The sequence below is a fragment of the Meleagris gallopavo genome, chromosome 1 (genome assembly GCF_905368555.1).
Source record: "Meleagris gallopavo chromosome 1, MGAL_WU_HG_1.1, whole genome shotgun sequence".
NCBI classification, from domain to species: Eukaryota; Metazoa; Chordata; class Aves; order Galliformes; family Phasianidae; genus Meleagris; species Meleagris gallopavo.
In genome coordinates, this window is record NC_139404.1 from 141,997,849 (window position 1) to 142,017,822 (window position 19,974).

General features: G+C 36.7%; 1 protein-coding gene across 1 annotated transcript in view; it reads right to left on the reverse strand.

Moving 5' to 3' along the window:
• TM9SF2 (transmembrane 9 superfamily member 2) overlaps positions 1-19,974 on the reverse strand; it is a 26,615-nt gene continuing 6,641 nt past the window's right edge. The window contains exons 5-17 of the mRNA XM_085215575.1: positions 15,635-15,764; positions 14,495-14,619; positions 13,746-13,857; positions 12,092-12,171; positions 11,889-11,997; positions 11,633-11,765; positions 11,283-11,402; positions 9,093-9,150; positions 8,288-8,447; positions 6,571-6,722; positions 5,412-5,523; positions 4,607-4,778; positions 1-679 (exon numbers count right to left, since the gene is read on the reverse strand). Coding sequence (XP_085071701.1) covers positions 612-679; positions 4,607-4,778; positions 5,412-5,523; positions 6,571-6,722; positions 8,288-8,447; positions 9,093-9,150; positions 11,283-11,402; positions 11,633-11,765; positions 11,889-11,997; positions 12,092-12,171; positions 13,746-13,857; positions 14,495-14,619; positions 15,635-15,764 — 1,531 coding nt within the window. The 3' untranslated portion in view covers positions 1-611. The remainder of the gene's footprint in view (positions 680-4,606; positions 4,779-5,411; positions 5,524-6,570; positions 6,723-8,287; positions 8,448-9,092; positions 9,151-11,282; positions 11,403-11,632; positions 11,766-11,888; positions 11,998-12,091; positions 12,172-13,745; positions 13,858-14,494; positions 14,620-15,634; positions 15,765-19,974) is intronic.

The following is a 19,974-nucleotide window of genomic DNA, read 5'->3' on the forward strand; positions in this document are numbered from 1 at the left end:
GACATTTTTACAATATTTATTAGATTATGAATTTATAAATTCAAGGACTCAGAGGCACATAGTTTAAAAGGCCAAAAACACTGAAACTAATGAAGTCACAGAAATCAGAATATTTGTGGACATAATACCAGTAAAAAATAAAAATCACATCCAAACTAAAAGCAACACTTCTTAAGAGTCATCCTTCAAAGTTAGCATAATAAAAAGTTCTCATTTCCCTCAAAGAAAAATAATTCATCCCACCTACCAAGCTAGAAAATCCTATTTACAATTGTACTTTAATCAGAAGTATCATTAAGTTGTGTAATACAGCCAGTTCTATTCTGCCATTAGAATTTAACGTTTATTTTAAGGTATCGTTGTATTTACAAATGCATAAATATTGTAACTCTGATCTTCATTGAGATCTGCATGAAAACAGGCCGTTAAGTCACAATACAAACGTGTTAGTGGAAGAAAGTGTTTGGGGCAGCTGCATATTCAGTATCATTCTCAAAGAACAGAAAGCCAACACTTCTGATAAAGCTTAAGTTCATCACGTAGATCAGGTCTTTAAGTTATGTTCATGAAGACTTAACCTCTTCCGCGTTAATTCTTTACATTGGTTTTTTTCAGTCAACTTTCACCACACTGTAGATTTTGGTTACAAACCAAAAGCATGCAAAGAATCCAATTGTCCCTAAAAAATAAAAGAAAGGTTACATATTAGGAAAAAGTTACACAGTAGACGTTAATTTCTATCTATGTATGCAATCTGCTATCTGTAGTCTTTAGTATACCCATCAGATCAGATAAAGTTAGAGATGGAACCCAGCCTTTACAGGCATCAACTAATCTGTATGTACCCACTTTTCACAATCAGAAAGATGTCATGCAGAACTCATTTTAAGTCGCATCATTTCTCTTCCTACCACTTGTTTTCTTGTTGCTTTCACGATTCCCCAGGCCAGCTCCTCCATATTGCTCCATTACGCTCTACCTCAACAACCAGTCCTGCACACTTTACCTGGTCTGCTCAGATGTTAGAATACTTGATTTAACAAATCAATTAGATTGATAGCATCGAAAGAAGTTCACCTATCTTAGTTGTACCTTAAGGTCTCGGGAAATTAGAGCGCTACATTTATTCTTGCACAGATGAAGTTAGTAAGAATTTCAATACACAGTGCAGTTATTAAGCAACTTGTGTTTCCTACCAAGAACGTGCTATGTACCATAAAAATAAACGTTTCTGAAATACGTTAGGCAGTCAAAAGGCATAAACAAACCTGAGCTGAAATTTAAGGACAAGGACTGTTTCCCTTAAAAAAGGAGAATCTCTTTATGAACCTCCAACAGACAGATTGGCAAAGCCCAAACGTATTGACTACTTTGCATGCAAAAGAATATTTCTGTTAAAACTGTTTTGCTTTAAAGCACAGCTTCAGTCAGAACGATACTGCACTTAAAAGCAGCTCAGAACAGCTGTTACAGGAACCTTCACCTCCCACAAAAAGTAGGACAGGAAAAAAACCGTGACAATTATCTGATTTTTGCCTGCATACCTCTTATAAAGCCATCTTTTGAAATATCACCTTTGTTTAAGATTTGCTAAGAGGCACAACAGAAGCTGCATACTAACTCATTCAGTACGCAAGCTAGTAAAGAACCATGAATGATATCCCAGTAATTTTTTTTCTTCACGCTTGCTAAACTACTGATGTTTAACTGACTCATTGACTATGATACGTAGTTGCGGTCCCAGCTGTGAATCAAAGATTTGTCATGTAGCTCCTGGTATTTTGCCTGCTGAGTCTGATCAATGACCTGGAATGCAGTATGGAAGCAAGTGCCTGAAGCATGTGTTACGCTGACATAGCAGCAGGGCACCATCAGAACCCTTCCTGATACTGACAATTTTTAACAGATGAGTAAACAACGGCAGAATAGTTTTGATACAACAATTGTGATTTTCTCTTTTTAGCTTCTTTATCATCCTGACACAAGAAGTCAGTTGCTTTTAGGAGCAGTTTTTTGCTAAATTGCTAGTATGGTTTTACATTTAAAGATCTGGAAAACTCACCACCCCTTTAACACACATCTAATGTTCTCTATAAACCCTTATCTCAGAGTGCTTCAATGAATCTCAGAGAACTGGAAATGTCTGCCTTGGAACACATATTAGCGTACCAAGCTACATGGACAGAATTATATTATATGCTCAGAAATGCCCTTAAATTACAGGGTAGTTTACCCTTACTCTTGTGGGAAGTAAAAAAAAAAACAAACACCAAACCATTAAGCATATGATGCTTCGAAGTTCTAATCCTATGGTTTATTTTGCTTATATTCTCCCCTAACTTCAACACACAAATGGAAACCTGAATTTCAGAGCATGACTTGCATCTCCACTGCCCCAATTACATACAAATGACTACTACAGAAAGCATCTGAAGAGGTCTAAGAGTAAATCACTTATTCTTTGCGTCCCTGTGAACATATCCTGAAAAGCATTTCCCAAATTCACTGGCAGGTACTGCACAGCCAGTTGGTGGTGGCCAACTGAAAATAAATGTGCGAGCAAAGGCAAAGAGTTGCACTGCACACCTTTTAAAGGCATCACGTGACATGACTGGCTTGAGAGAACAAGGGTGAGTGAAAGATGGAAATCATACGTGGAAGGTACAGAAAAGCAGCTAAAACAAAAGTCTCAGCACAGAAAATATGGTCCCCTTTATTTTCTGTGTAAATGCAATTCTGGCTTTGGCCAAAACTGTCCATAATTAAAGGCAAACATACCAAATATCTATTAGAAAAGGTAATGAAACTAAATTAAAGATTGTAGACTTACATAAGGCCTCACTTTTTCATGAGAATTTAAGCATACACCACGTTTAAACATTGATATAAGTGAAATCATAGAATCATTAGGTTGGAAAAGAAGTCAGTAAGTCTAACTATCAACATGACAAACCAAGACCCACCACTAAGCCAAATGCCACATCTCTTCAGTGCCCCCAGGGCTCTACCACTTCCCTGGGCAGCCACTCTTTCCATGAAGAAACTCTTCCTAACATCCAACCTAATTCTCCCTTCATTTCCTCATGCCCCATCACTCGTTACCCGAGAAAAGAGACCAACACTCTCCTCTGTGCAGAGTCCTTTCAAGTAGCTGCAGAGAAGGATGAGGTCTTCCCTCGGCCTCCTGTTCTCCAGACCTAACCACCCAAATTCTCTCAGCCACTCCTCACCACTCTTGTTCTCCAGTCCCTTCATCAGCTTTACTACTCTTCTCTACATACCTCAAGCAACTCAATGTGTGATCTCAGCAGTGCTGCACACAGGAGGACAATCACTTCCCTAAGTCCTGCTGGCTACACAATTTCTGATGCAGGTCAGGAGCATCAGCATTGTACCTTTGTTTCTAGTCAAACAATCAAGTATTCTTACGCTCTCTACCTCAATGAGACTATTAGTAAACCCAGATCAGAAATAAAAGGTTAAGAGAAAGAGCAACAAGTAAGAGAGAGCGAGGAAGGAGAACAGAATCTGATCTGTGTCTTCAGAACAGCTTGCTAATCAGCACACAAAATACAGATAAAAGTAGAGATGATATGCAACCTCCAAAACATGCTAGCAAGGCCGAATAAGTTAAATTGACTATTTAAAAGACACGGACGCAAGCCCAACACTCTTGGGACAGAGCTTTTTAAAAGGTTTTCTTGTAACATCACATTCTCTCTTTTTAACCATCGATGACCCAAGAAACTCCTTGGAGGCTCTTGTTCCTGTTCCTCATCTACATTCAGTTGTAGACCACAAACTGCTTTGAAGTAGCAAGCTCTTTGAAATGAGTATGTGATGTTCATTTTAAGATTAAACATTCACAAATGCCAGCGATCTTCTCCAGTTAAACATCTTTTCTTCTCTGTGTTCAGTGGAACTGAAAATTCTACTTATAGTGGAATCTCTATTAAAAGCTCTGATGGCAAACCATTTGTGCTCTAGGAGGCTGCAAAATATAGCCTTCATAGTTGTATGCATAAAGCTGCATCAAAGCTTTAGAAATCATTAGGTTTTCTTCATAAGCATGGAACCTGAAAGCATTTTAAGCATTGATCAGTTCAAAATAGCTTTAAAAATATACTATTCTGTAAGGAATGCTAGAACAGGATGAAATATTTTTAGTATTTTGAGGAATTGCCACGTGGTAACTTTTATCATGAACATTTGAAAGGAGACTTCCTGCGTCTTCCACCCTAAACAAGGGACAAGCATATCTGACTGGAAATTCCTTTCTAGTATTGAAGATGATGACAGAGGGAAGATTGTCACCTCATCTCACTAATGAGCAAAGAGCAGCACAGCACTTAAGACACATGATTGTCACAATAAAGATGACAAAACTCTAATAACACTATCAAAAAAACGTCTCTCTGCCCTTCTGCCATTTCTTCAGTGCAACAGGAAAAGAGTTACAAAGTTCCAGAAGAAATCAAATCAAGAGAAAAAAATCACATATATATTAAATTTGTAATCTTGTATCAAGATAAAGTTTGCCAAGGCTTCCCCTATGGAGGGCTGCAGGTAAACTCAACATTTAAAATCAAAGTTCAAAAGTACTTACCTGTGAAAAGGAAGAAGATCAAAACCATAATCATGGTATAACCAAAATATAAAATGGTGCTAGCTGTTCCTGTGATTTGCAGTTTAGAAAAAAAATAATGTATTGCATATATCAGGAAATAAACTGCAGTAAAACCACTAGTAAGAAATGAACGCCACTGCCAGTGATAGTCCTAGAAGTGGGGGGAGGGGAAAAAAGAAAGACATATGAGTAAAACTGCATATACCTCTAACGCTCTGATGCTGCTACTGAACGCAAAGCTACTGGCCACCTTTCTTCTACTGTCACTTTATCTCAAAGTAAGCTTTCATAGTTTTGATCTACAGAAAAAAACTATATATAAAATCAGCAGTGCTTTAACTACATTATTCAGAGCTAGAGATAAGAAGGATCTGTATCAAGTAGGCCAAAAAACCCAAACAACACAAATAAGCCCAATCTACTATTGTAAACCATGGAGGTTCTTAATTACCCCCCTTGTCCCCTCAGGTTGGGCAGATGAAGGAATGCACTCTCATTAAGCAAAGTCAGTGGATAAATCTTCAGAAACCAGGAAGTGAGACTCTGAAGGCGATATCTCTGACTCAGTGGCACTCAGTGCAGGGTTTGATTTATTATTTACTTATTTACAAGCTGTGACAGAAGTAGTTTGCTTCACTTCTTAAAGTCTTGATTTAAGGATATTTAATACCTGTATTTATGTCAAATTCTGTTAATGCTTATTTCCAATTATAGAAGCCTTTAACATTTTTTGAAGCATCCTTAAAGCAGTACTAAGTATGAATACTGATGAAATATTTCTTACCTCTGCACATAGATGGAAGTAACAGAGCAATATTGTGGCCTCAGAACACGTGATAACCAAAATAATGAATACCAGAAACAGGAAGCCAAACATGTAATACATCTGGTGAGACCTATTGAAGAGAGTTTTCAAAAAATAATCAAAAAAATTCAAGTGGACATTGGACTGGTATTATTCCTTCGTACACACTAGTATCACCTTCACCTTAAGGTATTTCCTTTCTCACTGAGGCACTATTAACTCCGTGCCCATACAATTAACTAATTTGCTTTCTACATCAAGAATAAGAGCCTTGACAGCTCAGTCTGAAAACAGCGAGAAAGTGAGCCCCAATGCTGCTGGTGTTTGGGATTTTAGGGAAGAAAATGACTACACATAATGAGTGAAATTACAGTTCCAGTAAAGTCAACATGACCTCTTCCACTGAATTCAGCAGAACTTGGATTTCACCTCACATTTCAATCAAAGGGTCAGAGCTGCAAAATAACAAGAAATGTCAAATGCTTCAGCTGTGTATGCTGGGTAGAAGCACCTATTCAAGGTTCAGAAACAGTTTAAAGATATCCAGTAACTAAACTGTGCCAGGAGGAAGACAAAATCCTTACAGTAGATTAGTTTGTCAGCGTGCTATGAACTCGCATCAAAATTCACTTGAACTGGAGTAGCTGCATTATTTTTGATATTTAACAGAATTACTCTGTGATGCCTTTGAAAGGAGAATGATTTTTGGGAACTCTTTGTAGTCATGCTTTCTACCCCAACAATAAAACACCCGAACCAAAACAAACGCCCTCAGATCATATGCTTCCTTATGGTACGCTTACTACTTTCAAGTTATATGCATATATGTCAAATTTATAGCAGCTTCCAAGAAGGCAGAGTAGCGTGACACACACAGCTGTCTGAATATCGTGGGCCAGCTGTAAATTGCTATGCTTATCACAGTCCCTTCTCCATACACCTCAGCAAGCAACATAGGCACTGAGTGTCTTCTAAACCAAAAAATGCTAAAAAGATGTTTACGTTTACATTTTTATTGAGCCAGTATTCTGGTAATTCTGTATCCCCCAAAATCAGTCAATGCAACTCGAATAAACTCACATAGAAATTACAACCTCTTATCACACAGAAGGTTAAATTTAGGTTGTGGTTAACATACCAAATACTGTTCAGAATGAAGAACAACTGGATAAAGATGCACCCAAAAGGCAGAATCCCTCCCATAATAATTCCAGGTAATGGCTTTGTATAGAACGACTGCTCGGGAATCTGACGAGGAATTTGATTTGTGCGAACAGGGTGTTCAATAGCCTTCAAACAAAACAAAGAAATTGCTAGGTAAGTAACAAGTCAAACTACACCACTGCTTATTTTGCTTTCTCTTCGACAGAAGTGCTGGCAGAAGTCTGTTAATATATTCTGAATATGCACAGGCTCATCTATCATTACACGTGCGTTCTCTACCAGTTCAGCTAACAAAATCTGCAAGGCAAAACAGCTGAAAAAGAGCTCTTACTAAAAATACTGCAACAGATATTTTGAGCCTCCTCTTTTATGACTGTCTATGATCTGTCGTGTAGCTGGAACATATTTCTCACTGTTTGGCCTGGGAGTGGTGGTGCTGCACTCTTGGTTTCTCCTTCTAGAAATCTCTGCATATTGTTTTTCAGGATTTACTCCAAGAAACACATTAGGGTACACTTACAGAGTGAGAGGATTCAATTTGGCAATTTTAATTTACCTTAATCTTGAATTCAAGTCTAATTAAGCTACGTGCACAAATCAGCATAGTGGAAAGGAAAAACTAAGGCAGATGAATGCATACTTTGTCATCTTTCCCCTTTCTTACAGATCACCTCAAGAAAATTGACAATTTCAGCTCAGTACTTGCTTTCCTGTTTTAACATATTTGTGACACCATTCACACTACCTTGTCATAACCCTCTTTTTTTTTTTTTTTTTTTTTCCCCTTCAAGGAACTGTCTCTGTACAGGTTTTTGTTTTTGTTTTTGTTTTTTTACTTAGAGGGTTTTTTTTGCTTGAACTTCCACCTGGTTAGCAGGAGAAAAGAATCCACTGACTTTCAATTAAGTAAAATAAGATAACTACAATTGACCTACAAAGCCTTCCAGTATAATTAAATATTTTTCTGAAGGCATTCCATGAGCTCTACAGAGAGCTGAAATGAAAGTTGCCTATAGATGGGAAAAAATATTAGCCAAACTTACAGATCTTTAAGCTTGCGGGGCACAGTAAACCACTTTTCAAGCAAAAGAAAAGCAGTGATTTCACTGCTTAGGGTTTGGTCACCCATGTCACAAAGAATCCTCATGTAACTGAGAAAACTGTTTAGGAGGAAATCTCAGTTAATTCAACTGGTGTCTGCCAAGCAGCAATAATCATTTACAGAAGACTTAAGTGAAGAGATTTCACAAGAACTCGCAACTTGATCAGAAGATGATACCCTTCTTGTCTCAGACTCTGTAGACAGAGAACAGCATCAAAATACACAGGGGAAAACAAAACAAAACACCCACAAATGCATAAGCTGCTTCCTTTTATACTTGGCTGGGTCAACAGAATTTTCTGGTAATGAGAGAAATAGTAGTTAAAATAAAGAATGCCTGGAACGCTGCATTACCTGGAACAATTGTTCAATCCAATACAACAATAAGCCTGATCAGTGCTCAGAAATATCACCACGACTCAACAACTTAATATCCAAGTCTTGGAATTTCAAGATCAGGTACACAGTGCAGTTTTAAAGAAACAGAACAGGACTGGAGTTGACAACGTGAACTAGATTAGGTGCTACCTCAGTCATAGCCATATATATATTAAAAAAACAACAACACTGTATATCAAGAAATACTTACATTTTTCTTAAAGCCAAAATAGGCACCAATAAAGGTCAGTGGAACAGATATGCAAAACCAGAGTGCCAAAATAGCAACCAAAGTACCAAACGGAATAGCCGCAGAAGAGCCTTCTCCCCAGAGAATGAGATTCATGATAAAAAAATCCGCAAACACGATTCTGAAAAATACATCACACACTTAGGGCATAGAAATACTTCTTAATATTTAAAGGTCTTAACAAAACAATAAAACCGTATAAGGATTTTAGTGCAAATCTCCTACAATCAAGTGACACAAAAAATATCCAAATGAAGAGGTCAAGCTTAGCGATTCTTTTGTAATCCAGTGGGATTGAACTTCAGCAGGAGCTGACATTCCAACTAAGCAATTTCAAATATATGCTTGTCTTAACTACGCTTCAGGGTAAGACTGCTTGCTGTGATTAAGTAGAAAAATTTAACACAGTGGTTATACAGTGTATGACACCATGTAAGATCAACTACAGTGTGGTCAGAAAGACAGAATAGAGAGGAAAAAAAAGCATTGAAAAAGTACGTCTGAAACTTAATAGCATAATTTTGCTCTTTCTTAAATCAGTTTTTTCACGTGGCAAAGGTAAACATAAAACTTAGATAAAAAACAACTAAGTATGACATGCCATTAACACAGTTATCTTTATCAAATGCACCTCCATGTTCTTATAGCTTCTGGAACAAAGGGACAACGTAATAAGATTTACTTGTACAGCTCAAGCTGGAATATTAGCTATGCATGTCAGAGAAGCAATTTAATTCTTTTAATCATGGCTATATTCTCAACTCACCCAGGACAAAGGAATGATGTCAGCAGGACATTTGTTTTCCATTTCTCACCTCCAAATGCTATATTAAAACATTTGACAGTCATTAAAACGTGCATTAAGCTCACAACTATTAATTTTCCAGCCCATTTAGCTGTTACACTTAGCTTGCAAATACTCAAATAATGTCCTATCATGCTCAAATTTCAAACAGTAAAATAAATCTTTGGTAATAACAAACTCCCTCATCATATTGCTTGATCACAAAGATTCAGAGCAAAGAAAACTCTCAGATCCATGAGAAAAATATTCAAGTAAATAAACTGGGCCTCTGACCACTTTATCTAAGGAAGAAGATTTGAAGTACTTTTAAGTCTTTAAAAAACAGTTTAAACCTGTTATGATCAAGAACCTCAAGTTTTCTAGCCTTTGAACACAGTTTCATTAAAAAAACACATTCATATAAATATGTGAAACAAGAGCTAAGCTGCTTTCTTGAAATAACTCTTGTCTAAGAATTTTCCAAGTTAGGACGAATGCTTAAAAAAACATCACTCTTTCCTGTAAATCTTAATGGCATTAAGCACTGGTGATACCAAAAGACCTAGGATAGCTTTATTAAAAAAAAAAAAAATCCTTAAGAGTTTGTACTACACTGATAAAAATTCTAGTCAGAATACTTTCAAATGAAAATATCCCACTGGAATTCCAGCTGAGCAGTGCCCTAATGACACATCTATTTATTTATTTATTAATTTTAAAGACTCAGCAGTGATTATGGTTGGAATGATTTTAATTACTTTTCTGTTCCTTCAAAAAATCTTGGTAGAACACAGCACTGGTAATTAATATTAACCAGTTCTTTTCTACTCAGGCTTCACTTTTTAAATGCAGCATTAAAAAAACCTTTTAAAATTGGATAACTGTTCCAGTTGTATTTTGCTGTTTAAGTCTCTCGGTACTTTGTTGGCACACTGCAAGGAAAAACATTTGTGTTGAAATGCTCTACACAGGCTATGGGCCACCATTCATTGTAACAAGAATATCTCTGGAGTAATCATACACTGTCTTAAATATTCAGTTAAACTGTCAAGTATCAACTGAACTCATGACAAATATAATAGGAAATATAATTCTTATCACCTTCACTAAAACTACAGAATTCAGGTCACCATCAAAAACTTCAAAGTATCTCTAAAAATACAAAACATCCAGCATGATATAAAAAACCCAAAAACGCTGTTGAATGTAGTAGTAGTTAAGTCTCCTTCTATTTAAACAAAATTGGTTTGAAGAGAAGTTCAAAAATGTCATCACTGCTACTGTGGGAAAGCTCCCTTCAAAAGGAAGGCTCTGCATCGAGTTGGTGCCCCACAGGAAAATTATAAAATGGTCAGAAGAAAGTGAAGAACTCCAATGCTAACTTCCAGGTTCAAGATCAGAAATGGATTCTCTAGCACTATATCTTCAGAATTATAATAGTCCAAACAGTCCAAAAAAAAAAAACCACAAAAAAAACCAGCTTACTCAGTCATAAACAATCTTGTACCTCATGTAAGGTAATTAACACAAGGTGTATAGAGAATGGCACTTAGACATAAAATAAACCAAGTACAAACTAGCTTTGGTCAGTGGACAGGCCTTGAAACAATAGCTAGTTAGGGTAAGGGGAGGAAACCGTATCAACTAACTTACTGTCTGGTGTCCAAATATCACTGGGATGCTGCAGCTACAGAATACTGCTAATTCACCCCACACAGTCTGGAAAGCACTATTCTCCCAAACATTGAACTAGCTAAGAAACAGTGACAAAAATCTCAGGCAAGAACAGAAGTTCATTATTGGAAAAAAAAAGTTATCAAACAATGTCAACAGCTAAAGCTAAAAGCTTTAAATTAAGGGTCCGCATTCCTCCAGCCATAGGAAAACATAAGTACAAAATCATCAGAAGTAATTAGCATTAGTAAAAATCATTTCCCCCATAACTCCATAAGTACATAGCAGCAAAAGCAATTCGGGGTCTCTAAGCATGATCACATCAAAATCAGTTTAATCGTGTCAGCATTCTATACTTATTTTCTGTTAAGATAAATACATTTCTCCATCTTGCCCTGAGGGAAACTACAAACTGTACCATAAAATAAAAGTCAGTTCTATGACGATAATTTACTTTAATGAACTTAAGCCCTGTCATTTTAAATAACTTTTACTTACATTTGTAGAATCTGGCAGCAACATAACCTGCTGGAGTTCCAAGCAGTACCCACAAAACTACAGCACAGGTCATTAGAGCTCCCCGGTTAGCGGGTGACAAAAATCCCAGGCAAGCGAAAACTATGAAGGAGATGCACAATTTAAGAACTTAATTACACGCTGGACTTAAAGCCAGTACACCACTTATTGTACCAAGACTTTAAGATAAAAATTTGTATGTCTACAGTATCAGCTCAGCTGTTTCTAATCTTAAGACATTCACGGACAAAACCGTGCTGCTATTTTTACACACAATTAGCACTGAAAAGATGGTTTCTACAGAACCAACTCCTTCCCACTTTATTACTTACACAGTGTAACAAAAGTCATGATTAAGATCTGCGTCCCAGAGCCTAGGAAAACAGACAACAGCATTCCTTTTCTCGGGGGCCTGAAGATATCACCATGAACCAGCTTCCAGCCAAATTCCTCCTGCGCATCTTCCTGTAAAGGAAATCCATCTATTTTAATACAGCAAATCACACTTGCGTAGCCTGTAACAAAATAACTTCTTGTAGAAAGAAATTACATTATAAATATACTTGAGGAGGTACATTTCAGACTTACAGTGGAATCCATCTGATTGTATCTTGCAATGTCTTTATGCAGTGTCCTCAACATAATCATAGCAACCATTCCAGACAGAAAAAGGACAATCACCAAGGAATTCATAATGCTGCAATGATTGAAAAACAGCAGCGAGTCACCATCCACATCACAAGGTTAAAATATTTTGGTACAGTGTGCTTGAAGACAAACTTTCTTCTCACCTAAACCACTGAATATGAGTGTGAGGCATGGATTCCAAAATATAATCCCATCTTGATGCCCATCTTATATTTTTTTCTTCCTGAAAGAAGAAACATCAGTTTCAGACACAATCAGAGTCCAACTTGAATTCAAGAGTTTATATTCTTGCAAAGCTATCTTAAATCTCAAGATGAACTGAAATTTAATTTGGAATGGCTTAAATGTAATATCTTAAGAATAACAACTTAAAAACAGACTTAAGAGTTGACCATAGGCTCTAGAATAAAACATTTTCTGAATAATATTAAGACCTCTATCTTCTTAGAGCGTGAAGTTTTCTATTAATTCCCATGATTCAGACTACGAGTGAACTAATTGAAAACACACATTTTCTAGCATATGCAAGTCAACACACTCCATATTCAGAGACAAAGCTGTGCTATATGAACAGCCTTCAGCCTAAAGGTCCCTTGTTTAAACACAACTCTGCCCAAGTTACCTCCTGCTTTCACGCAGCTTCATGCACCAACTACCAATCCAATTACAGTCAGCTAAAGCTGCAAGACAGGTGGGAAGACAACACTACAAATTTATGTTGTTAACAGAAGGAAAGTTTTTCCTTGCTGTTTTTCAACTGATGATACTTATTCAGACTAAATATTCATGTATCAGAAACACTTCTAAAGACAGCACTTCTTTATTTTACATTTCACAGTAAACATGAAAACAAGAATAAACAGTGCTAATCAACCTGAAGGTTACTATTAAACAAACCATCAATACCACTATCAGTGAATACAAACGGCCACGTGTTTTTCTCACAGGATGTTATTTCAGTAAGTTAAGCAAAAGCGCTTTGTAGTAAAGCTGTTTTTGAAGATTAAAAAAACCCCAAAGCAATGGATTACAATCCGTAGTAGCCAAGATCAAGTATCTAGTTCACAGAGGCAGTAAAACCGTATCTCAAGGCAAGCCACAAGTCTCTCATCCTTATCAATAATTCTAGGACAGAATCACATTTTTCTCCTACTTATACTCCCTCAATTCCTGTCCTCCTGAGCTGACCTGATCCACTAACCTGACAGAATTTCAGAGGAAGACCTGCATGTCACATAACATTATGCACAAGACAGTAAAACACACATGGAGCTGGGCATGCCATTTGTGTAAGAGAAACAATACAGGTCTTGGACTAATACTTGGACATTTTATTATTACTATTTTTTAAGGAAATTCCATTTTAAAAGGTACATCTTGCTTGTTCATCCTAATGAGAAGAATACCAGCTTAGTTTCCTACAGATGTATATGGGAAGAAGATCTTGGGAAAAAAATAAAGCTTTTCCTGTAGGACTGCTTACAGCACAAATTTGCCAAAATGCACAGTTTCTCAGAGTTGGAGCTTAGAGTGAGAAAAAATCTGCCAGACAGTCGAGACAGACATAGAAAGTGTGATTCTTTTAAAAGCTGCATATGCATTTTTCAGGGTGCTTGGGGAGATATGCAAAATTGTAAGGCATGCATTTAGGTCCCAAGTCACATTTCAGTTTAAATTAAGTTTTGAAACCACAAACGTACTGTTCTGAAATAATTTTAGCTATCTTTATAATTCTGATTGTTAACACAAAAGATTTTATCTTAAGAAGTAACTAACATGATAAAACTTAGCACTCACCTGAAAAGATACTGAGTATGTATAAGCAATTTTGACTTCTCCATTAGCCTTATTGCTTATATCCATAGGCACTCCTGAGCAATCAGGGTTGTCTGGATGAGTATGCTTGTAACTGCAGGAAGAAAAAACACAGAATGAAAGCTGCATCACTAATACCACCATTAAGATATCATTTGCTTATCTTACACAAGCATCAATTTCATCCACAACTCTTCCCTATACTTCTTAATGCCTCAACTTTCAGAGCTCCTAAAGAGCGTGTCACAAATGGAGGACAACTGGACACACAAACTGTTTACACAAAAATATATTTCCTAAAACATAACTACAGAAGAACATACTCTCTAAAATGCAGCATCAGTAATAATAAAACCAGCTGTGGAAAGGCCACACAGACACCAGACCAAGTGATGGCTATATTTGTGATATCACTGCATTAAGATCCTGAATTCATCAAAACTTGCACTCTAATTACTCCTGCCTTTGGCACTGATGATGATACAGAACATTCCCTACTAGGGTTGCTTCGCTTAACATACATTACTTCCAAGTTTCATTTTATCTTTTTTGGCACAAGTAGGAAATGGTGCACGAAGATCTACAGAATACAGAGTAAGACTGCATCAATCCTCCATCAATCAAGAGGAAGGCTAATGTACACGTCATATACCTGAAAAGATTTCTCCAAACCAAAGCAAGAGTGCTGGGATGGATCACTGTTCAACAACAACTTATTTCTTAATACTGACCTTTTTGGTTCAAGTTTAGCAGCAACAAGTCTTGCTCCCAGAGCTTCGTTCTCCACAACATGATAATATATCTTTATGTCAACGTGATTGAAGATATAAAAAGTATCTTTTTCATGAAATTCTGACTAAAATGATAAAAAAGAGTTAAGAAAATCAAGAAGATAAAGATACCTGAAAGCCTTACAAAATTTAATTTTATACTGCATAGTTTTCTTGTCAAAAAGTTCTCCCAACAAGATGCACGCACAATTCTGGGAATACAAAGACAGTGAATTGCTTTACTGCATTAAAAAAACAAAAGCTCAGAACTACAGTTTGAGAGCAGAACTTCACCTGAGATGATAGAAAAAAATTATTACCCTTATATTAAAAACAAATATTTAAACAAGATTAAGAAATATTGCCAGATTACATATTTGATCACAGATATATTTCAACTATCCAGTTATATGGAGTCTGTGAAATCAATTCATTATGCAGGAAAAGAAACAAAATTAGAAGCTGGTTGATAAAACAAAAGACCTGGCTTCTTAGCCATCACCTCTCTGTAGAAAAGGTCTGGGATAACCTGAAGACATTCTACATTTCTTAATGCATTCTTATCTCCTTAACACTAACAGTGCATTTATCTGGAATTCCACTAGTTAACCCAAAAGGACCCATCTGACATGGAAGAGAAGCTTCACTCAGTATTCTTATATATTGCCTTTTTCCACTAGTCCACATCATTTTAAAAGAAGCACTTCTTCAAAAACTATTAGTTCCCATGCAGAGAAAAAAATATGCCTGCAAAAAACTGTTTCTGTGGAACACTTCTATTTCACAGTAAAGTAAAATTCAAGTCCTTCAAAGTTTAGACAACACAGGCTCAAAAAGAGAATGTGGATAGTGTGTAGAATACATGGAATGCAGGAGAAAAACGTTGTCCTTCATTGCCTTTCTGTATTACTACACAACAGAGAAGACAGTTCTTAGACAAGCTGAGGTGAGACTTAGAGGTTGTAGTACCTGCACGTATATCAAAACATTCAGTTTTAGGGGAAACAAGGATAGTGAGGACTCACCATAGAAACAGGACACAGATATAAGTCTTTAGAACAGTAAAAAGAGGATATTAAAAAAAAATAAACTCAAACGTACATTAATAACACAGGCATCTTTTGGACGGCCATCTTCTGTAATGTAACAGCCAATGGGAAAGCCTGGATTGCAGAACCTCTGGCCATCTTCAACATCATAGCACCAGGTCACAGGCATGTTGTCCACAATCCTGTGAATTATATATTGACACTTCATCATCTTTCAAAATATACAGCATAATGCAAATAAAAGTAGACAAATCCATAGGCAGGTGTGTTGGAAATAGATGGCCTACTCGATGACCACCAAACCATTCTATTTATTGAACCAGTTTTTATAGTGCCCCTACAAACACAGATCAAATCTGAAAGCTCTCTCACTCTGAAGGCACAGGAATGAACTGTTCCATTATTTTTTTCTTTAAAAATAGCCCAAGTCATCCAGGAAAGCAGCTAAAATGAACTAGATCATTTCCAGTTTCTTCAAGACAATAACACAAAATAAAAGACTGCTCACACATTACATGAACATTATTAATCCTCCAACTTTCCAATTGCTCTTCAGAAATACATGTGTCTCGACACTACTTGAAGCATCTCCATTTTCCTTCCCATGCTGCTCTCCATCCACTCGCCAACCAGCCCGTACCTATGTTTAGGATGGCTCCACCTCAGGTGTGGGACCTTGCACTTGGCTTTGTTCAGCTGCATGAAGTTTACACAGGCCCACCTTTCAAGCCTGTCAAGCTCCTCCTGGATGTCATCCTTTCAATCCAAAACGTTGACTGCACCACACAGCTTCGTATCATCTGCAAACTCTCTGAGGGTAAACTCAATCCTACTATCCATATAACCAATAAAAATATTAAACAGTCCCAGTATGGACCCCTGAAGGGCATCACGTGTCACTAATGTCTGCCTGGACATTGAGCCATCAACTGCCAGCCTTTGGATGGGGCCATCCAGCCAACTCCTTATCAGTGAAATCCCACAAAACCTTCTCTCTCCCATTTAGAAACAAGGAAGTTGCATGGGACTACATCAAAAGCTTTACACAAAATAACGTGGGACAGTAAGATATTATCCAACATGCTGCAAATAGTGTGTGTGTGTATATATATCAATATATATATATATATCAATATATATATATATATATATATATATATATATATATATATATATATATATATATCAAAAAAACAAACAACAAAACCCACTAAAACCATACTTTTAAATTGAGAGATACTCATCATGCTCAATTCTCCTTTTGCACAAGAAAAGCATTAAGAATGTGCATCTTCATGTCACAAGGAGTTTTAGCTAGCTGGAAGATAAGTCTCAAAAGCAATTTATTCAAAGATTTAGAATTCAGCAGCCACCCTTAAAGCATCATTAATTGCTCCCAGATATATTTGTACAGTTCAATTAGTAAATGACACACACGAAAACATGAGACAACAGCCACCTCTTGGGCACTGCCAAACCAAAAGAAGACATCTCACAAACTTAACAAGACACGTTTTTGTAAAACTTATCAAGCTGCTGAACATTCTTTACAATTAAGCATTCCAGGATTACAGTCTGTAAGATTACTAAACTGTTAGTGTTAACAGATACCTGCTAAGGTCTCATTAGGTACTTCACACACATCTAGGACTTCAGCCAATAATAAAGAACTATTAAGTGACACGTGCTGCCTTTGCTGATAAAACAATAATGAGGTCTGCATCATCCCCACCATCAGCTACATACAAAGCTAGGTAGCATATAACAATACTGACTCATAGTGACACAACGGAAGAAAGTTTTAAAAAAGCCCCTTTCAAAACCACAATTTGCAAGTTTTCAGTCTCTAGCAGAGCTATGAACAGCAGTAGCAACAACTGAATCTGACTTGCCTAGCCATGCTGTACAGGGCACAATTAAGCTGCAGATTTGCAGCTATTCCAGGTGCAAGTCATTACACTTGGTTCTTATTTGAAATTCTAGCTCCATAACATATACAAGAGGTTGGTTTTGTTAGTACCTCCATTTCATAAAGCAAAAAAACAGGTAACACATTAACCTACTGCAAACGACTTTGGTTGGGATAAAGGTTTTCCCCTGCATCTTCTGTAGCAGAGGCATACAAAGCTGCCTTCAAGCTGCAATGCTGGAACAAATTGATAATTTAAGAAGCAAATCATTTTTCAGAGTTAATCTTCACATTTGAAATGACTTGAAGAGATTATACACGAGGAGCAAATAAGCTCTACAAATATTCTTATATGTCTTCCAAGAACATCTGGTGATGAACATGGTGAGACAAGATATCACTGTTGCTGTTGAGCCCAATTCAGTATGTCAATTACTAATCTTATTAAGTGGCCATGAAAACCTTAAAAGTACTTTGCACCATCCATGTTCCCCTGAAATTTTATGACACATTGAACCTGATAATAAACCTCTATCAAACCCTCACTTATGCTACACCTTCCTGATCCCCACGTATCTGAATCCTGTATTACACTTCTGAATCACAAAATGCAGCCACTTTCACTCTGCGGATCTGTGGTTGATGAGGGACTGTAGTTATTTTAACAGACATAAACATGGATACTGCATGCCACTGATTGCAAAGTTTTGCAGCAGTAGAACTAGTGCTTCAACTGTTTAATTTTTTGCTATTAAAGTAACTAAAAATACAAGAATAGAAAGCAATCTAAAGGAAAGTTTTCCCACTGAAAATTGAACGTTTATTTGAATTGAAACATCTCTATCAAGTTTGTGGTACAGGCTAAAAAACATTCTTAAATATGCTAAGTAGATTTGTGAACTGATGTAAGCAGACAAAAAAGCGTTTGTTTTGTGATAGGATCACAGCTTTGGGAAATTTTTCATTTGATTTTTCTTGTACACACCAGAACACAGACAGACTTTAAAGGTTAAGCATTATGCCACACCAACACATACCAGTGAAAAAAAAAAAGTGATGCAAATTTTATAAACACATGCAAGATTTAAAAGGAATATAACCAAACGAAGTATCTTTGAAGACCTACTTATTGCAGCATTAGACATATACACTACAAATCCCTGCAAAAAACAGCTGCATCTTTCAGAGCTCCTTTATTTACTCCCCTATTCAGTTACGTAAACACGTAGCTGCTGCCTGTGAATTTCTCATCTAGTTTATCAGCTTGCAACCTCACTGATTTTCAAGAGATTTCCAAGAAGATTCAGATCAGTGAGTCAGTCTACCCCTAGACAGGAGAGCATCAGCTTCCGAGAACAGCAGAAAAAACACTCACTGCCTATTCACTATGGATGGCTGCACTGAAACTGAACAAACAAAATGTGGTATTAGAGGAAAAACATCTAATGACAATGGTAACATTCAACATTCCACCTGCTTTTTTACTGACATATTCAGAATCTTTCAATTTAATTAGATGAAAACCAATTTTTGTTTCAGTGAAGCAGACAGTATGGATTTGGATTCATCTGGGCAATATTAATTATGCTTATTCCAAAGACATGCCAAAGTGAAAGCTCAGACAACTTAATGCCTAAGTTGTTCCTTCTACACTTGCACCTACAGGCTGCTATTAGCACAGAACGCCAACATAAGAGCACTACAGACAGAAATATCCATGTATGCCATCTATAACATCTACACAGACCCTGCAGATAAACGTTTTCCAGCTCCTGGATTTTGATGCAGAGCATGGCTAAGTCCTAAGTAAAAAAAATCAGCATGACTTCAGCATATACGTCCCATATGGCTTCACCCTTATGGACCATCAGAAGAGAACCTCAACATCCAAGCAGAAACAGAGCCCCAGCACATTCCAAGATAATTTAGATTTTTTTTTTCTTTCCAGTTTTATTTTTTGTATCTGTTACAGAGGGTCTCAGAGAACAGAAAAAGATTCAGTGTATACGTGTTCCTCAAGTTAATGAGCTCGTTTTCATTGGCCACCTTTCACTTCCATATCCTATACAAAAAAGAAACTTTGCACACTCAGAACTACTGATCCCATCTCTTGGGCACAACATTACAAAGAGAGAGCAGAGGCGTTTGAAGAGAGTAAAGATGACCTAAAAGTAGACTGAAAGTTTCAGTTCTTACCTCCAACCAATTTCTATGCTTACAGGTGCAAAGAAATAGCAGTACTTTACAGCGAGCAGAGAGCAGGAAAAGGAAAAAAAAAAAAAAAAAAATCACACGCTATGTTTGGAAACATACTTGTTTCTATGGAGTAAGCACTCATTCCTGGTGTGTACTCTTAAGTAAAAATAAATAAGTGAATACATAAAGGCAATATACAAAATAATTTTTGCAAAAAACAGGACGGTAATGGATTTAGTGCAAAAGCCTCACATTGAATCTGTATTAATATGCTAATACAAAACGAC